The 20,546-nt window shown below is 38.6% G+C and overlaps 1 protein-coding gene across 2 annotated transcripts in view; it reads left to right on the forward strand.

The window, feature by feature from the left end:
- The window catches only part of LOC124721252 (probable 28S ribosomal protein S6, mitochondrial), a 53,975-nt gene extending 34,519 nt beyond the window's left edge, over positions 1 to 19,456 (forward strand). For both annotated transcript variants that reach the window (XM_047246119.1, XM_047246120.1), the window contains exon 5: positions 17,329 to 19,456. Coding sequence is in view for 1 of the 2 variants with exons in the window: in XM_047246120.1 (XP_047102076.1) it covers position 17,329 (1 nt within the window). In the remaining variant the exon portion in view is untranslated. The remainder of the gene's footprint in view (positions 1 to 17,328) is intronic.
- The last annotated feature ends 1,090 nt before the right edge of the window (positions 19,457 to 20,546 follow it).

A 20,546-nucleotide genomic window follows, 5' to 3' on the forward strand; every position in this document is an offset into this window, starting at 1 on the left:
TTGGGAACATGAAGTCTCTGAATGGCTGCAAATGGTCTCCAAGTAGATGAAAATAACCATTTCCAGTCAATGTTTGGTTCGTTCCATGTAAACATAGCCAATTATGGAGCCACCACCAGCTTGCACAGTGTCTTGCTGACAAATTGGGTCCATAGCTTCATGGGGTCTGCACCACACTTGAACCCTGCCATCAGCTCGTACCAACTGCACTCGGGACTCATCTGACCAGGCTATGGCTTTCCAGTCATCTTGGGTCCAACAAATATGGTAATGAGCCCAGGAGAGGCACTGCAGGCGATGTGCTGTTAGCAAAGGCACTTGCATCAGTCTGCTGCCTTAGCGAAGGCAGTCTGCTGCCGTAGCCCATTAACGCCAAATTTGGCCGTGCTGCCCTAACGGATACATTCTTCGCGCATCCCACATTGATTTCTGTGTTTATTTCACACAGTGTGGCTCATCTGTTAACACTGACAGCTCTACACATATCTTTCTGCTCATGGTCGTGAAGTGAAGCCCATCGGCCACTGCGTTGTCTGTGGTGATAGGTAATGCATGAAATTTGGAAGTCTTGACACAGTCTTGATTCTGTGGATTTCAGACTATTGAAGTCTCTAACGATTTCCAAAATGGTATGTCCCATGAACCCAACTCCAACTACCATTCCACGTTCAGCGTCTGTTAAGTCTTGTCGCGTGGCTATAATCACATCGGAACCTTTTCATATGAATCACCTGAGTGCAAATGACTACTTCACCCTTTCATACCTTGTGTACGCGATACTACTGCCATCTGTATATGTGCACATCACTATCCCATGACTTTTGTCATGTCAGTGCACTGTTCAGATGGTAGAGAACTGTACAGACTGCTGCTGTCTGCAGCTTATGTGGAAGCAGGACTTAATTGTGAAAGTTAATTGTTGAATTAAGTGATCATCTCTAGCAGCCGGTGGCCAGGATTTTGGATAAAACCTGTGTACATGGTTTCTGAGGCTAGTTGCAATGATGCTGTTTGATAGAAACCATTGAGGTTCACTTCCATTGGCTGTCATAATAAAATTGATTGGAACCTGGAAACTCAGTGTCAGTGTTTTCTGTCCTTAGCCCACTGATAAGGAATGGCTCTGGCTTCTGAAACATTTAAGAATAATAAAATGTTGGTGATCTGAGAATTCTTCATTACTGTTCACATGCCACTGTTTAATAATAATAATAATAATAATAATAATGGAGCAAAATTAACTTTAATAAAAAAAACTAGTAGTTTTAATTGAATATTTCAACCAGTCACAAGACACACCTTCAGAAGTAACGGATAACTTGAAGGAAAACCTCAGTACAATAATGTATAGTTTCCACAGGCGAGATATTACTATCAGAAGAGATTTTAACCATGTCAGTAATGTAAAGGAACTTGGGATGAAGTAAAAATTGACGAGACTCTACAGAAACATACACCTAGCAAAACAGTTAAGTAGATCCCCCATCCCACAGGTATACAAACAGTATTATGAAGATATACCATAAAATAATGCCTTTTGCACAAGCCATGTAAAGTAAAATGTAGAACTGCAGACAGATCTAAAAATGGCTACCAGAAGGGCAATGTCTAGTCTTCAGACTTCTATTGTCAAATCTCTCACAAAACCATAAAGCATTTTTAAGTCTGGCTATATTATAAAATCTAATGTTTTAACACTTGTCCAAAACTGACACCAGATAAATATTAGTTGAAAACAGAATTCTGCTTCTGGTTAAACTTGACAGGGTCTTCAAGTCAGACAAATCCAAGTCAAATACTGTGTGTAATTTTCATTGACTGATAGAGAGGACGTGTTACCCTGACTGAAAGAAGTAATAATAATAATAATAATTCCTGTGGAGGCCCTGGAAAAGAATAGGCCTCCGGTATGTTCTGCCAGTCGTAAAAGGCGACGAAAAGAACAAACCACTAATAGGGCTAACCCCCCTTTTGGTGTGATTACTTGGTTCAGGACAGAACTAAAGAAGCCTCGGACAAGCATCGTCATGGTCGGGGACGACGCTTGAACCCTATGCCCGCCCACAATGGTAACGACACTGCTAGCCAACTGAAAAATGATTTAAATCCAAATAGAGGTGTTTTGCAGGATATGCTTCCTGCAACCACCCTAGAAGGAAAACAAAGACAGAGGATGAGATGGTCAGATGAAGTTAATCGACACCTCATGTTCTGTTATTACCAAGCAACAAACCTAGGAACCAACACAACTGGATACAGATCACAAGTATACACAACATTTATTACCAGATACCCGGAATTAAAATTTTTAACAGAACAACGACTAGCTGATCAGATCCGTGTAATAATAAAAAGTAACGGGATACCCCAGTCAGAATTAGAAAACATCAAACAAACAGTACAACAAATAGTGGAACAAAATAATGTGCAATTAGAAGAAGAAGAAAATACAGTAGTGGACTCAAACATCCCAGAGAAAACAAACACAGAACAAAATGCGTCAATTAAACAACCAGAGGAAAACAAAATCTTAAGACAGCCACCAGAACAAGCACAAATAGAACACGAAGTGACACTCATGTTTGATATAGAAGAAAAAATTTCAGCTGACATATATAGAATACAAAGTCACAAATACAGACATTAGACCATTCTTGCATAGACCATCAAATAACCCACAAGTCGAAACAACAATAAAAACTATCAACACAATCATACACAACAAAATAAATGAAAAAAACAACTATGGAAGAGTTACAACTACAGGTTTATATAGGAGCACTCACTACACACTACACACTAGGCAGAGATCAGAACCAACCAACACACAGAAGAAACCCACAAAACCAGCACGGCAACACAGGCTACAGATCAGAATAGAAAAACTGAGAAAAGACATCGGACAGCTAACACAATTTATAAGAAATGAAATGTCAGAAAAAAAACGAAAAAGGTTAGGTAAAACCTCACAACAAGAAGCGATTGAGCAATTAGATGAAAAGAAGCAGAAATTACAAGCATTGGCCAAACGACTTAGAAGATACAAAAAAAGTGAAAATAGAAGGAAACAAAACCAAACATTCAACACAAACCAAAAGAGATTTTACCAAACAATAGATAACACACACATTAAAATAGACAATCCATCAAACATAACAGACATGGAACACTTCTGGAGCAACATATGGTCAAACCCGGCACAACATAACAGGCATGCACGGTGGATACAACCAGAAAGAGACTCATACAAGATGATACCACAAATGCCTGAAGTGATAATTTTGCAACATGAAGTCACCCGAGCAATTCATTCTACGCACAATTGGAAAGCCCCTGGAAATGATAAAATAGCAAATTTCTGGCTAAAGAAGTTCACCTCAACACATTCACATCGAACTAAATTATTTAACAGTTATGTTGCAGACCCATACACATTCCCTGATACACTTACACATGGAATAACCTATCTGAAACCTAAAGATCAAGCAAACACAGCAAACCCAGCTAAATATCGCCCCATAACATGCCTACCAACAATCTACAAAATATTAACTTCAGTCATTACACAGAAATTAATGACACATACAACACACAACAAAATTATAAATGAAGAACAAAAAGGCTGCTGCAAAGGAGCACGAGGATGTAAAGAGCAACTGATAATAGATACAGAGGTGACATATCAAGCTAAAACTAAACAAAGGTCGCTACACTACGCATACATTGATTACCAAAAAGCTTCTGATAGTGTACCCCACTCATGGTTACTACAGATATTGGAAATATACAAAGTAGATCCTAAATTGATACAGTTCCTAAACATAGTAATGAAAAACTGGAAAACCACACTTAATATCCAAACAAATTCAGATAATATCACGTCACAGCCAATACAGATTAAGCGTGGAATATACCAAGGAGACTCATTAAGGCCTTTCTGGTTCTGTCTTGTCTGAACCCACTATCCAACATGCTAAATAATACAAATTATGGCTATAATATTACTGGAACATACCCACACAAAATCACACATTTGCTATACATGGATGATCTAAAACTACTGGCAGCAACAAATCAACAACTCAACCAATTACTAAAGATAACAGAAGTATTCAGCAATGATATAAATATGGCTTTTGGAACAGACAAATGTAAGAAAAATAGCATAATCAAGGGAAAACACACTAAAGAAGAAGATTACATATTGAATAACCACAGTGGCTCCATAGAAGTGATGGAAAAAACAGATGCCTATAAATAACTAGGATACAGACAAAAAATAGGAATAGATAATACAAATATTAAAGAAGAACTAAAAGAAAAATATAGACAAAGACTAACAAAAATACTGAAAACAGAATTGACAGCAAGAAACAAGACAAAAACTATAAATATTTATGCTATACCAATATTGACCTACTCATTTGGAGTAGTGAAATGGAGTAACACAGACCTAGAAGCACTCAATACACTTACACGTTCACAATGCCACAAATATAGAATACATCACATACATTCAGCAACAGAAAGATTCCCATTAAGCAGAAAGGAAGGAGGAAGGGGATTCATCGACATAAAAAACCTACATTATGGACAGGTAGACAATTTAAGAAAATTCTTTCTAGAACGAGCAGAAACTAGCAAAATACACAAAGCAATCACTCATATAAATACATCAGCTACACCACTGCAATTTCATAACCACTTCTACAACCCTTTAGATCACATAACATCAACAGATACGAAGAAAGTAAATTGGAAAAAGAAAACACTACATGGCAAGCACCCGTATCATCTAACACAGCCACACAGCGATCAAGACGCATCCAGCACATGGCTAAGAAAAGGCAATATATACAGTGAGATGGAAGGATTCATGATTGCAATACAGGATCAAACAATAAACACCAGATATTACAGCAAGCATATTATTAAAGATCCCAATACCACAACAGATAAATGCAGACTTTGCAAACAACAAATAGAAACAGTAGATCACATCACAAGTGGATGTACAATACTAGCAAATACAGAATACCCCAGAAGACATGACAATGTAGCAAAAATAATACATCAACAACTTGCCATAAAACATAAACTAATAAAACAACACGTTCCCACATACAAGTATGCACCACAAAATGTACTGGAGAATGATGAATACAAATTATACTGGAACAGAACCATTATAACAGATAAAACAACACCACATAACAAACCTGACATCATACTCACCAATAAAAAGAAGAAATTAACACAACTAATCAAAATATCCAAATCCGATATAACAAACATACAGAAGAAAACAGTAGAAAAAATTGAAAAATACATCCAACTGGCTGAGGAAGTCAAGGACATGTGGCATCAGGATAAAGTTGACATTATACCGATTATACTATCAACTACAGGAGTCACACCACACAGTATCCACCAGTACATCAACGCAATACAGCTACATCCAAACGTATACATACAACTACAGAAATCCGTAATTATTGATATGTGTTCAATAACCCGAAAGTTCCTAAATACAATGTAACATATACCGTGCAGTTAAAAGGAAGTCACACTTGATCAAGGTCCGCGTCACTTTCCATTTTTAACCAGACATAACGTCTGAGACAGGAAAAAGAAATAATAATAATTGTATAGAGACAACAGAACAAATCCACAGAACCAGCAGCCTGTTATCACTCACAACTATCTGTAAGTTCATACTGTACCAGATTTGTATGTGTTCTTAGCAGTTCGTACTGTACCAAATTTGTGTGTGTTATTAGCTTTGCCCTTAACTATGATTACCCACAAATCCATTGGGCAGAGACTGGAAACACTAAATACCACTCCCGTGGAACTACACGCTATATTGCTCAGTATTGTAATTGTACATGATGAACCCAACTTTACTAACAAAATTTTGTAAGTTCTTAAGGGATATTTTCTGAGCATTTTTTCATAAGGGATCCACAATGTTTGATAGCTCATTACTGAGTAATAATGTAATTATGATGTATTTTGTTTGTCACCCCATTTACTTTTGTTTCTGCAGAAATAACTTCATAACATTAAAAAAGCCTACAGTATGAATTCACTAAAATATACAATACAAAACTCAAGTTTCTCATAGGCATCTACATGAAGATGCAAAAACTTTAAAATTTGGTTGCCATCACTGTAGGAACAGCTGAGCATAGTATCTGCGTGCACTCTTTTATTTTGTTCAGTGAACCCATTCACAAAATTCAGTAAACATATCCCTACTGCTGTGAATCACTGTTCATGTATAACTAACACTGCCAGAAAAACAAACCTGAGACAGAACCAGACAGAGCCAAATGCAGACTGAGAGTAAAGAGTAAAGTGGGCATTAGTGTCATCATGGAGGTCTCCAGTGCCATATTTTAGATGGCCATCTTTCCTTGGGCATCCTTCTAAGATGTCCATACCATGTTAACCATTTATTTTCACTTGTCTCTACAATATCCGTTGTAACTCTGATCTGTTCTGGTAACACTTCATTTCTTATTTTGCCACTTCTTGTTACACTATGTGAGCAGAAGTATCCGGACACCTGTCTGAAAATGACTTAAAAGTTCATGGTGCCCTCCATCGGTAATTCTGGATCTCAATATGCTGTTGACCCACCATTAGCCTTGATGACAGCTTCCACTGTCACAGGCATACATTCAATCAGGTGCTGGAAGGTTTCTTGGGGAATGACAGCCCATTCTTCATGGAATTCTGCACTGAGGAGAGGGTGTCAATGTTGGTCAGTGAGGCTTGGCACAAAGTCGGCATTCCAAAACATCCCAAAGGTGTTCAATAGGATTCAGGTCTGGACTCTTTGCAGGCCAGTCCATTACAGGGATGTTATGGTCGTGTAACCACTCCCCCACAGGCCGTGCATTATGAACAGGTACTCGATCGTGTTGAAAGGTGCAATTGCCATCCTCGAATTGCTCTTCAACAGTGGGAAGCAAGAAGGTACTTACAACATCAATGTAGGCCTGTGCTGTGATAGTGCCACACAAAACAACAAGGGGTGGAAGCCCCCTCCATGGAAAATGCAACTACATCATAACACCACTGCCTCCAAATTTTACTGTTGGCACTACACACACTGGCAGATGACATTCGCCGAGCATTCGCCAAACCCACACCCTGCTGTCAGATCGCCACATTGTGTACTGTCATTTGTCACTCCACACAATGCTTTTCCACTGTTCAGTCATCCAATGTTTACGCTCCTTACGCCAAGTGAGGTGTTGTTTGGCACTTGCCAGCATGATGTGTGCCTTATGAGCAGCCACTCAACCATGAAATCCAAGTTTTCTCATCTCCTGCCTAACTGTCATAGGATCCTGATGCAGTTCGAAATTCCTGTGTGAATGGTCTGGATAGATGTCTGCCTATTACACATTGTGACCGCCTTCAACTGTCGGCGGTCTCTGTCAGTCGACAGATGATGTCAGCCTGTACGCTTTTGTGCTGTACATGTCCCTTCTCATTTCCACTTCACTATCACATTGGAAACGACCTAGGGATGCTTAGGGGTGTGGAAATCTCACATACAGATGTATGACACAAGTGACACCCAATCACGCGTGACGACGTTCGAAGTCTGTGAGTTCCGCGGAGTGCCCCATTCTGCTCTCTCATTAAGTCTAATGACTACTGACATCACTGATATGGAGTACCTGGCAGTAGGTGGCAGCACAATGCACCTAATATGAAAAACGTATGTTTTTGTGTGTGTCCGGATACTTTTGATCACATAGTGTACTTCACAACTTCATCACCAAAACTCCACTTCCATTTCTTGTAATTTCTTCTCATTTATCCTGGAAACTTTCCACAGTTGAGCACCATAGAAAGCAATGTTCTCAACTATAGTTTTGTATATCCCTCTTTTCAAATTATTTGGTGGTGTTTGATTCCAAATAATAGAGTTTAGCAGCTTAATTCACACCTTTCCCTTTCCTATTCTATGCTTTATTTCTTTATTGATTCCACCTTTATCCAAAATGATTGTCCATAATTATTTATATGATTGACTACACTTTACTGTGGATCCATCATCCATAACAAGATCCCTTCCTGTGCCTCCGACAATGAAGTATTCTGTCTTTGTAAAGTTAATTTTCATGCCCCACTGCTCATATTCTTCTTTAAGCTTTCTTAACACGTATGACACATCCTCATCTTCCTTAGCAAAAGTGACATGATTGTCGGCAAAATATGGGGAGAAAAGGATGTCATCACCTACTCAATTCCCTTGTTTTTGCACTTTCTTATCCAATTTTCAAAAATACAGGGAGTACATAAAGACCGGGAACGCTTTCAATTATTTATTGCACAAGAACCAAACATTATACATATAGCATACATATGTCATTTTGAAAAGAAACCCTGAAAGGTTTTTTTTTTCATGTATACTGCCACACACTAGTTTGGTAATTTGCCAATAATGAGCGACTACACCATAACACCACTGCCTCCAAATTTTACTGTTGGCGGAAACATGGCGAGTTCAGGTGTGGATCGAGCTTTCTGTGTGTTGGAGTTCGACAAAAAAAAGTATACTACAGCTGTTCATCAGATATTGAGAACCAAGTACGGTAAGAAGCCACCAACAAGGAAGGCCATTTACCACTGGCACAACAAATTCATTACGTCAGGTTGCTTGTGCCCGGCAAAGAGAAGCGGACGTCCCAGTGTGAGTGAAGTGAATGTGGAGGGACATTCATAAGGAGTCCAAAGAAATCGGTGTGTTGTGCATCCTGTGAACTCGAAATGGTTCCAATGACAGTGTGAAAGTCCTGCATGTGAAGTTCGTGGGTACCTGAACACGGAGCTGCCGCATCGATGGATCGGCCGTGCTACAGAAGGGGACAGCTGTTACACGAAATGGCCTCCCCGATCACCAGATCTCACTCTGTGTGACTTTTTTCTGTGGGGACACATTAAAGATCTGGTGTATGTACTGCCTCTACCACATGATGTAGCAGAGCTCCAGGAGAGAATACAGGAAGCGACTGTCACTTGTCGACGATGCCATGCCGGCATGGCTATGGCAAGAATTCGGTTACCTTATTGACATGTGCCGAATCACTCATGGTTTGCATATCGAATGTTTGTAAAAAAAAACTTTCAGAGTTTCTTTTCAAAATGCAATATGTATGACATCTGTACAATGTTTAATTCTTGTGCAAAAAATAATTGAAAGTGTTCCTGGACTTTATGTACACCCTGTATTTTAAAGAGGATAGGCACTAAGCAGCATCTCTTGCTAACCTTAAGTTTCTGTGAGAGTAACTTCCCAACTTTAACACAACAAGTAAGCGTTCTAAAGCATTGTACATAAGATTTATGAATGTTCTGGTTGTTCCTTGCTTCCCACATTCTACAAAGTGGTACATTGTTGTAGGCCTTCTGCAAGTCTGTAAAAACCATCTCTCTCCAAGTCACGGGCCAGTTGCTCGCCAGTCACCTGTCTAATGGCGCAGATATTATTGATACAAAACCTTCATGCCTGAAAGCCACTCTTTTCTTCTACTTCCTCAGTTTCTTTCTTACTTTTAGTTTAAAGGGTATTACCATATAGAGTCTGTATAGAATTGAGAACTGTGATGCCTCAGTAAAGCAATCATTGATGCTTCCCTTTTTAAATACATTTGTGATGAACCCTTCTTTAAACTTGATAGGGATTTCCTCTCCACTAAGACAGAGATTAAATGTTCAAACAACATGTTTGGCCTAGTCTTCAATAACTCCATATATACAGCTCCAGAACCTGGTGCTTTGTCATTTTTGAATTGTTTAACTGTATCCTGTACTTCCAGTGTTGTTATCTCCTGGATTTCTGTATCATGTACATTGCCTGCAAAGGGGCATATATCATGAAATTTGGATCAATCTTCTTAAACAGTTCTTTGTAGTGTGTCTTCCCTCTATCTATACTCATCAGCTGTAAGTTTATACTACTTCTGTCCTTTATTCATAGCTGTCTTATCATCTTCTTTACTTATTTGTACTTTTAACTTCCTGTGCAGTTATTAATTTCTATACATTTAAAGTCCCACACAGCATTTTTTTTGTCTGATTACTGCTTTCTTTGCCCCTCATGTCAGTGTTACATACCTGCTTCTATAATCAGTCTTATTGCTTGTAAGCCATCTGTTATAGGCCTCCATATACTCCTTCACTTTTGCAGCGGTATAATCATCCCACCAATCATTTCAAATTTGCCAGACATGTTCTCAGGTAATCCAAGACTTTCAAAGGCAGCATCATGAGTAGCTCTCACAATTGTCTTACACACTACTTCCACTGTTGTATCATCAGTCTGATGTAGCTTCTCATTCAATCTCAGCTTCTATAAGAAGACAATTGAAGGATCCTGCAGTAAATTTAAATTATACTGTGGTTGGTCCAGTTTCTCTGTATTCTCGTTCGTTATTTGATTTACCAGTTATTCTTCAGCATCTTTCTGTAGCACCACATTTCAAAAGCTTCTGTTCTCTTGTCTGAAATGTTGATTGTCCATAATTCTCTTCAGTGCAAGGCTATCCTCCAGACAAATACTTTCAGAAAAGACTGAGTGAAGTGGCACAATGGTTAGCACACACAACTTGCATTTGGGAGGATGATGGTTCAAATCTGTTTCCAGCCATTCAGATTTAGGTTTTCGGTGATTTCCCCAAATTGCCCCAAGTAAATGCCAACATGGTTCCTTTGAAATGGCATGGCCAATTTCTTTCCCAGTGACCTTGACCTTGACAGTGTGTTAAACTCTAATCTTTCCTCCTTTCTTCCTTCAGAAAAGACTTCCAAACACTTAGATTTAAGACCTGAGTTTCTCCTGGCGTATACAACTTTCAAATAACTTCCGGGAATTCAGCCAGGTAACACTTTCAGCGACTGAAAGTGTTACCTGGCTGAATTCCCGGAAGTTATTTGAAACTTAGATTTAAGTTCGATGGTAGCAAATTTCATGAAACATGTTTTTAGGAAATGTCAGTGGTCATAAAAATGATTAAAAACATAACACAGTCTATACTACATAAAACATTTTATTTTATAAAAAGGGTGACCAGTTTCAACTAATATCTGACCATACTCAGACCGTTACATACTCCATACTGACTGCTGGAGCTGGTGGTGTGGAACACTAACTGCTCTTGTCTAGTGTGAAGAACAACTGCTCTGTTTTTAAAATAAAATATTTTATGAGTCTAGACTGTTTCTATTTTATTTTTAATAACAGATTTCTCTTTCTCAGAAATGCTCTTCTTGCTATTGCCAGTCTGCATTTTATATTCTCCCTACCTTGGCCATCATCAGTTATGTTGCTGCCCATAGTAGAATCTAGAACATTTTCTGAAGTAATATCTTAGGGACTGTATTGTGTCCGATGACCTCTTTTATTGCACATGAATAGATTCCAAGAGCTCTTATTAATTATTTTGATTAGATGCTGTGGTGAGTCAGTCTATTGTGACTGCTGCGCAACGGGAGAGTGAATGCCACCTGTTGGTGTTTCGAGCACATAATGTGGTAAGAAAATTATGTAAGTGGAGCAGAGATGAATGGGCAATCTTTGTTGTGATGATATGGTGACAAATGGTGAAATCCTCTGACATAAGCGACTTTGACAAAGACTACATTTTTATGGCCCAACAGCTTGGAATGAGCATCTCGGTAATGGCAAAGCTTGTCAGCTGTTAGTTTGCTACTGTTGTGAACGTGCACAGGAAGTTGTTGATAGTGAAACTACAATTACGTAACGAGATGTTGGTCGTCCACACCTCATCACAGGATGTGCAGGCCTCTGACCACCTCGTTCTGTGCTGAGGCATGGAGATCAGGGGCTTGCCCACTCTGTAAAACAGGGTATATGGTGCTCTGTTGCAAATCTGAAGACAGAATACAATGCTGGTGCAAGCGCAAATGTTTTAGAGCACACGAGCACACCATTCAGTGCACATTCTTGAACATGGGGCTCCACAGCAGATGACCCCCCTACATTTTCCCATGTTGACCCATTGGTATTGCCAGTTAGGGTTACAGTAGGCATGAGAGCATCAAGATGAGACCATGAATCAGTGGAAATGTGTCGCTTGATAAGATGAATTACATTATTGTTTCTCCAGGTTGACAGTTGTGTATGGATACACTGTCATCTGTGTGAATGAGTGCTCGCAATATACAGAGCCATGTATAGAGGCCAAAGGTGGCAATATTACACTATGGGGGACATTCATTTGGGCTCCCATGGAACCTGCAGTACTAATTGGTTTCATCATGAAGGCTGTAGACTATGTAGACATTATTGTGGACCATCTACACCCCTTCATGCATGATGTCTTCTCCAATGGCAATGACGTCTTCCATCAGTATAATTGTTGACATCACAAGGCCAGAATTATGCTACATTGGTTTGAGGAGCAAGATAGTGAACACGCATTGAGGTTTTGTCCACCAATTTCACCTGACTTGAACCCTATGGAACATATCCCGGATACTATCAAGTGCCAGATCCTTGTCCACAAACCACTGGTCTGTAATTTACTGGAATTGCATGATGTGTGTAGACATCAAGTGCTGCATACCTCCAAAAACCTACCAAGGACTTTTCAAATCCATACCATGCATAATCACTGCTGTATTGCATCCAAAAGTAGATCAACATGCTATTAAGCAAGTGGTCAGAATGTTTTGGCTCATCGTTGCATTTGGAAGTGCCATCTAAACATCCCCCCTACAAAACCCCTTCCCCCACCCCACCCCCACCCCACCCCGAAAAGATCAATCTATTGCAGAAATTGACTCTAGCTCTAAATGGCAAAGAATGTAAATTTATCTTTATCATAGAACATGAAACAACATTATTTATGAGTTGCAAGTGCTCATGTACCTGCATGTGCAAATTATGTGACACTGGTACTCATGACAGTATACTTTTAATGATCTGATGATGTCAGCAAGCTGAAACTGGTCATTGTAGACTCTATAATAATGTGCAATCAAGATGAACATTTATGAATAATTCATATTACGCCATGATGGCAGGTGGTGCACGTAGCAGGTATTGTGAATCCATGATACCTGCTCCATTCACCAACGCAGGCCATAATGGTGTAACATGGTCTGAAGATGGTCACATTTGGATCAAAACCAGTTACCATCGCCAGTAAATAATTTATGAATAAAGTGCCAAACATGATTGTGGCCTCATTTATAAACTTCATGTCTTCAATTGATAAATTTCATGTGTGTGCTAATAATCTGTGCTGGTCAACACTTAGAAGGAGCATACCAAAACCTGTTTAAGATGTGTTAATATCATTCTGCCCTCTTATGTTTCTGTCATGTAGAGACTGGTTTACAAAAAGTCAGTCTTTCCATCCCCCACTTAGGAATGGGACAAAAAGAAACCTGAATACACATACAATAAAAAGTACTCTATGGTATGCATAGTACAGTGATTTTCAAGCTTTATATGTTGAGCAATGCAGTAATGTGGTGCATACTTCATATGCATATGTGCATTGCCGGGTCTGTATGTATCAGTTTAGGGATTTGCATAAAATCTCTACATGTTTTCAAACCAGATTTCCAAAGACTTTGTGTTTATAAAACTAACTAAAATTGTGGAAGTGATACTGTTCTTTGTGTCACTAAACTTTTCCTCTCACTGTTCATTTTGTTCACTCCAACTTAAATTCATAAAAAGGATTTATTAAAAAATCCTTCTCCTCTAGATTGTATTATTAATCTCTTACAATAATATATTATTATCTGCAACAGACTGTAATATTTGCACTATAATCCTCATAGACAATTTTCATTTTCAGAATTTGATACTTTAGTATACGGTGTGATTCAGATACCCCACCTGGCCTGAGTATCGATAGGAAGAACATGTCAGATATACTTGGGCTCCAGAAAGCAGCCATGAATTTCACCTACGTGAATGGCAAGCATGCAAGATGCTGCCACCCTCTGACAAGTGTTAACCAGCACACACTGCAGCCTGGCTATTGCTGACCTGTCTCTCACTTAGTCACTGAAACCTATAGTCATGTGCCATGGAATAGTAGACTTTTGACCTTGGCTGATATACATTCATGATTTGGATTGCTCTCTGGATTGTTGTATACACTTAAGAGAACTTTGCTACACTCTGGACGTACTTCGCGATCTCTGCTGTCATTTGTTTCTGGAACAGTCATTTTTGTTGTGACGACCTCCATGTTACCATCAGTGTGTTATCTTAAACTGTGTTGTACTTGCAGAGAGTAGGACAGAAGAGATACCTGATTTTGTTTTGTTACGTTTGGTAATCGTTAGCTACCTGATTCGTTGTGAACTTATCTTTTCTTTGAATATTGACAAGTGATTTCCAGATGTACTAAACAGTTCAGTGGTCAAGGAACCTACTGGGATATTTGATTTGGACATGTGTAAAGTTTCCCCCTCCGCCCCTCCCCCGTACAGCTGATTAGCCACATGATATGTTTGGTGAAAGAGCTCAGTTTGTGCGCCAGTGTTAGGGTTTTTTCTTTGACTTTGTCTTGCAGTGTTCCGTAGTACGATCTTGGTGTAATGGTTAATAAATTGTTGTTGTAATAATGAATACTTTGAGGATGTATTAATAATTTTCTCTTTCAGCATAATATTTACTTGACTTACTAGCAAATTTTCACTAGTTATCACCCAGTTTGTTTCTGTGTCTATTCACTGCTGTTTGGGCAGTTGGTGAGTGTGATGCCAACCGCACACACAGCTGTTTTTTTACTGTGGGAATAGTGCTCTTATTCATTTGAAGTACTTGTAATTGACAGTGCCATACACTTTTCCTCATTGGTCTTTCACAAAAGCATGAAGAGTTTTTCAGTAACATCCAGCATTATTGGTGAGTAGGACAATTGAGGTGCACTGCATCAGCCATCACTGACAAGGGTCCTTTTCTGCGTAATAAATTGCTAGATAAATTGCTTAAATTTTTTATGCAAAAGTCATTTTGTTTGCTTACCAGATGTTGCCTGAACAAGTCTTGTTTTGAGACTTCCTGGCAGATTAAAACTGTGTGCCGGACCGAGACTCGAACTCGGGACCTTTGCCTTACGCGGGCAAGTGCTCTACTGACTGAGCTACCCAAGCATGACTTACACCCCGTCCTCACAGCTTTAATTCTGCCAGTACCTCATCTCCTACCTTCCAAACTTGACAGAAGCTCTCCTGCGAACCTTGCAGAACTAGCACTCCTGGAAGAAAGGATATTGCGGAGACATGGCTTAGCCACAGCCTGGGGATGTTTCTAGAATGAAATTTTCACTCTACAGTGCAGTGTGCGCTGATATGAAACTTCCTGGCAGATTAAAACTGTGTGCCAGACCGAGACTCGAACTCGGGACCTTTGCCTTTCGCGGGCAAGTGCTCTACCGACTGAGCTACCCAAGCACGACTCACGCCCCATCCTCACAGCTTTAGTTACACCAGTACCTCGTCTCCTAACTTCCAAACTTCACAGAAGCTTTTCTGGGAAGAGGAGAGTTTCTGTGAAGTTTGGAAGGTAGGAGACGAGGTACTGGTGGAATTAAAGCTGTGAGGACGGGGCCTGAGTCGTGCTTGGGTAGCTCAGTCGGTAGAGCACTTGCCCGCGAAAGGCAAGGTTCCGAGTTTGAGTCTTGGTCCAGCACACAGTTTTAATGTGCCAGGAAGTTTCATATCAGCGCACACTCTGCTGTAGAGTGAAAATTTCATTCTAAGTCTTGTTTTCCTGACAGTGTTCCTCATACCTAAATTTCTGGCACTGTATGATGAAATTCTGTGAGTATGACTTAATTTACTGTCAGTGGCACAAAATTTGAAATAAATGGCTGTTTTGAGCCTCTAAGTCCAACAAGAGACATGAACAAGCCCAGTTCTGCATCATATAAATGCAGAGATAATGAAATATGGAATAAGAGTCATAATTATGTTCAGGAATTTACATGGTCATGTAATTGTGGAATTCTGTAATGTCATAAAGCTGGTAACCATAATCCAAAATAGGATTGATGGTACTGAAAGTTGTCATTTATGTATTCTCTGTTTTTTTAATTAAAGCTCTTATAAGTGCTATTCCAAATATTCTTATACGGTATATTATGTCTCTAAATGCTTCTATATCAGCACATCTCCCCATGTTTTTCTCATCTATGTTATTATCTTGCCTAGAGGAAAAAATACCCCTTGTGAGCCAAGAAAAACTACACATATCAGAAGTTCATTATTTGTCTATTTCTGCTGTTATTTTTATTTTTCAGCCTTTCCTTTCCTTTCCTTTCCTTTCTGCAAAACAAACCAGAATTTTCAATAGTTCCTTATCCAAATAAATTTTTCCCTCTCATGTCAAATGTGTTTGATTTTGGTGTTGCTGTGTCATTATATTTCAAAAAATGTGCATGCTGGTGTAGCTGGCAAAGTATACCAGGCGTTAAGTTTACTTAAGGTGGACCTCTTTAGTCTTTTAGGAAAACTGTACTTATGTAAATACATAAAGCAGAATATTTTATGGTCTTTATTTACATTTTTATTTTAGCATATGTTGTGTTTTAAGTGTTGGGCAAGGAAATTTTATACATTAGTTAGTTAAATATCATAAGTGGGTAAATGATTTATGTGACCTCATCTCTGTTTTTATAGCACATAGTAAATACTAGCAAATAATCCTTCTACAACCACACAATAATACTAGCAGATTCCCTACTATTTTTCTATGTTGTATGTAGCTTTAGACAGCAACTCAAAGTAAAATAGGCATGAAGTGAATTGTTGCTCTTAATGCCACATTGTATTAGCCGTCATATTGTTGGGAGGTGTTTCTAGAAATGACCAGAGATCAAACTTTAAAGTTCTGTGGACAGGCATTTACCCTCTGGATCCCCAAGTGAGACAGCAAGTAGGATTGTGTACCGTATGTGAGTTTATCACTATTTGAGATAAACTGAAATAGTAGCTCTTGCACAGTGAACATGGTTTTATAAATACAAGTGTGTGTGGGGCCATGTTTATTATTTTCAGTATTACATTATATAGTCTTCCTAGTTCCATGAATGTTTTATGTTCTCTGTAGCTTTTCAATGTTTAAACTATTATTTGACATATTTGTCTTCTGTTTCATTGTTATATTTTACAAATGATAAGAGAAACATTTATGCCTCTCAACATCTCAGGTTTTTGATAGTTGACCTGTTTTGCTGCATTGCATTTAGAATTTTTAGTACTTTGTATGCTTTTTACGTAAATTTTTTTAATCTTTATGGTTCATTTCTGTTGTAGGGAAGAAACATGAGAATTTAGCAGCAGTTCTGTGATATATTTCCACTGTTTTGTCATTGGACATCAGCTTTTAAGAAAAAGAAAGAAATCTAATTCCAAAAATATTAGTGGTTTTGGACAATGCTCACATTGTAAAGTGTCACATTTAGAAGTCATCAACTGATAATTTTTGTCAAAACTGATGTGCTTTCAGGCAATGAAATGACATATTGTCCAGTACATTATTTTGTTTTATTTTCATTTGTTAATTAGGTATAACTGTAATTTGAACTTGAGTTTGTTTGGTAGAGCCACCATCACTTGAAAGTCATGTAATTTATGTAACATGCAGAAATAGTGAGAAATTTAAAATTAAGTGTACACTCAAAATATTCCAAAGAAAAATGGTGTCGTACTTGTAGCAGGAAGTACAAGAAAAGCTCTAATTAAAACTTGTTTATTAATTGTTGGATTCTACTTAAATTTAATGTGCACTGTTTGGTTGTAATTACCTAAATACTTCTGGAAACAGTTTACCTTACTTAATTTGTTGTGTCACACTGATTAAATTTCAATAATAAGTTGTACAAGTGACTTAGGAGTCTATATGATGAAATATGTTGAGTGATACTATTTTCAATTATTCAGAAATTTATATGAATATCACTGCTTGTGAACAAGATATTAAATTAATCAAGAAGAGTCAGTTGAAAATAATGTTTAGTGTAAGTACAAGAGGTGGTCATACCACCATACTGTAAGTTAATTTGCTTTTTGTTTCAGTAAATATTTGAATGATCATAGCATATCTTTTCTGAACATGTTAGGATGAAGGTTCAGAGGAATAGTTATGAGATTCACATTTTAGTAGGGGCAGGAGTTTTATTTGCTTTTTGAGTCTTACCTGATAGACAGTCCTGCAATGCAAAATCCGGCATTTGAGTTTCCCAGAGCCTTGTCAGATAGAGTTGCTTACTTTGAGTCTTGCACCTGATGTGTTGGGATTTCCTAATCTGCATAAAGTGGTATGTAGGGGAGTTACACAGGACATACTTAAGTTGTGCCTACTACATTCATTTGGGGTTACGGAATTTCCCTTGACTCTCTATTTGCTTTAGATAGTCTCCAAGGCCAGGTACCATGCTACAAGAAGTCATGGCACCAGGCAGCTCTTTCAGAGAAGTACTATTGGGGGGATGACCAATATGAGTGTTTGCATTCTCCTCCAGATGTTGTGTTTGATGGAAAAGGTGGACTAGGCAGGATTAATTAAAGCTAAAAAATGTCCTTTGTCAATCTTGGTTCCACTGCATGTAATAAGTGCATTCAAAATATTAAAAAGATACAAGGGGAAACCAATCAAAAGTGATCATAGAAGTTTAATCAATGGTACACACCTGACCTCCAAAAAAATTAAGAACACGTCATTAATCTTTATAACAGATCAAAGAACAGTGAAGAAGATGTACTTCAGTACTTTCAACTATAGAAGAGGTACAGATCAGAAATTATAAAACAGAGACAGATGGAAAATGATAATTGTATGCAGCAATCACAAAACAAATGCAAGGCTGCTTGGAACATTATCAAATCATCTTGGTAATACTAACAGAACTGCATATGATATGACCAGTATCACACCCGATGAAATGAATAACTTCTTTATTAATTCTGGTAACAAAGAACACCCAGCTCTTAATAAACATCTCGGGGGGGGGGGGGGGGGGGGCGAGATATTCGTATTGCACAACAAACCTGCAATATCTACATACCTAGATTCACTGCCTGCGGACAGTACTGTGCCCATTACAACTCCATCCAACACCCCCAGCATCATATGTTCATTTCTTTGTTTAACCTTTGCAGAGAAACAACAGCCTTTCTTCCATATACTGGTGTCCTGTTAGGATCGACTGTATTAAGGAAAATGATACAGTGAACTCATATTCTGCTTTAGATTGTTTGAGGGCAATGTAAAAACTGATTTGGGCTTCTGCAAGTCAGAATTTTACTACATCTCTTGCCAATGCAGTCTGTCATACACATGGTAAACTGTCTGAATTGTGGAAAAACATTGCACTGGACATGAGCAGCACGTAAGTTTAGGATTTACAGACAGTGTCAGTAAAGATTGTGATGCTGACCACGGTCTCCTTAAAAAAAAATTAAAAATAAACTTAATACCAGAATATGAGAGTAAAAAAAGCAAATTTCAACCAACAATACATATATAGAAGCAGTTAGGATCCAAGAGCTGACCGAGCGAGGTGGCGCAGTGGTTAGCACACTGGACTCGCATTCGGGAGGACGACGGTTCAATCCCGTCTCCGGCCATCCTGATTTAGGTTTTCCGTGATTTCCCTAAATCGCTACAGGCAAATGCCGGGATGGTTCCTTTGAAAGGGCACGGCCGACTTCCTTCCCCATCCTTTCCTCACTCGAGCTTGCGCTCCGTCTCTAATGACCTCGTTGTCGACGGGACGTTAAACACTAATCTCCTCCTCCTCCTCCAAGAGCTGGAATATGAACCTTCGACAGAATGCTGGTTCATAACTTCGCTAGCCTCCTGGCATCAGTCCACAACTTACCTGATGATAACAAATCGGTCTGAAGTCCAAATATTTTAAAAGTTTGCCGCAATGATTCACCTGAGAATGTTTCAATCTGCTCTGTTGTAACTTGGAAGTATAAGTGACCTAGTCATAACATTACAGGTATTTCGCTGCACTCATTGTACACTTCTTTCTGTTTAACATAGTGGTGATGTGACTACATTTCTTTTGGAAGAGACTTTTTTTCAAATCGTAGACTGAGAGTATTGGCATCTGGAAAACAGCAGTGCATTTAACTGTATTGACGTAGATACTGTGTACATTTTTTATCATTGTTGGAGATTGTTATACACGCAAATTCCAAGACATACTGTTAATGAGTAAATGGTAGCAGAAGGCAAGATCATTATATTAATGATTCACTTGGGGTAGATTATGAAGAAGTTAATAACACAGTCATTCAGTTTTCATTCAGGTATGTACTGCCATTGTTAACAATGATATTGACGTGAAAATCTGCTGACAAGGAGTGTAGGTGCCCTCATACCAGCTTCGGTCAGAAGAGTGGATGTGGATCCGTATTACATTTAGGAAGTGTGAAAGATTGGAGAGAGTGATGGTATGAAGGGGAACACTGCTACTAGACATACACGTGTATCTAACTAACGAAAGCAGTCTGATGGTAAG

This window comes from Schistocerca piceifrons, chromosome X (genome assembly GCF_021461385.2).
Source record: "Schistocerca piceifrons isolate TAMUIC-IGC-003096 chromosome X, iqSchPice1.1, whole genome shotgun sequence".
NCBI classification, from domain to species: domain Eukaryota; kingdom Metazoa; phylum Arthropoda; class Insecta; order Orthoptera; family Acrididae; genus Schistocerca; species Schistocerca piceifrons.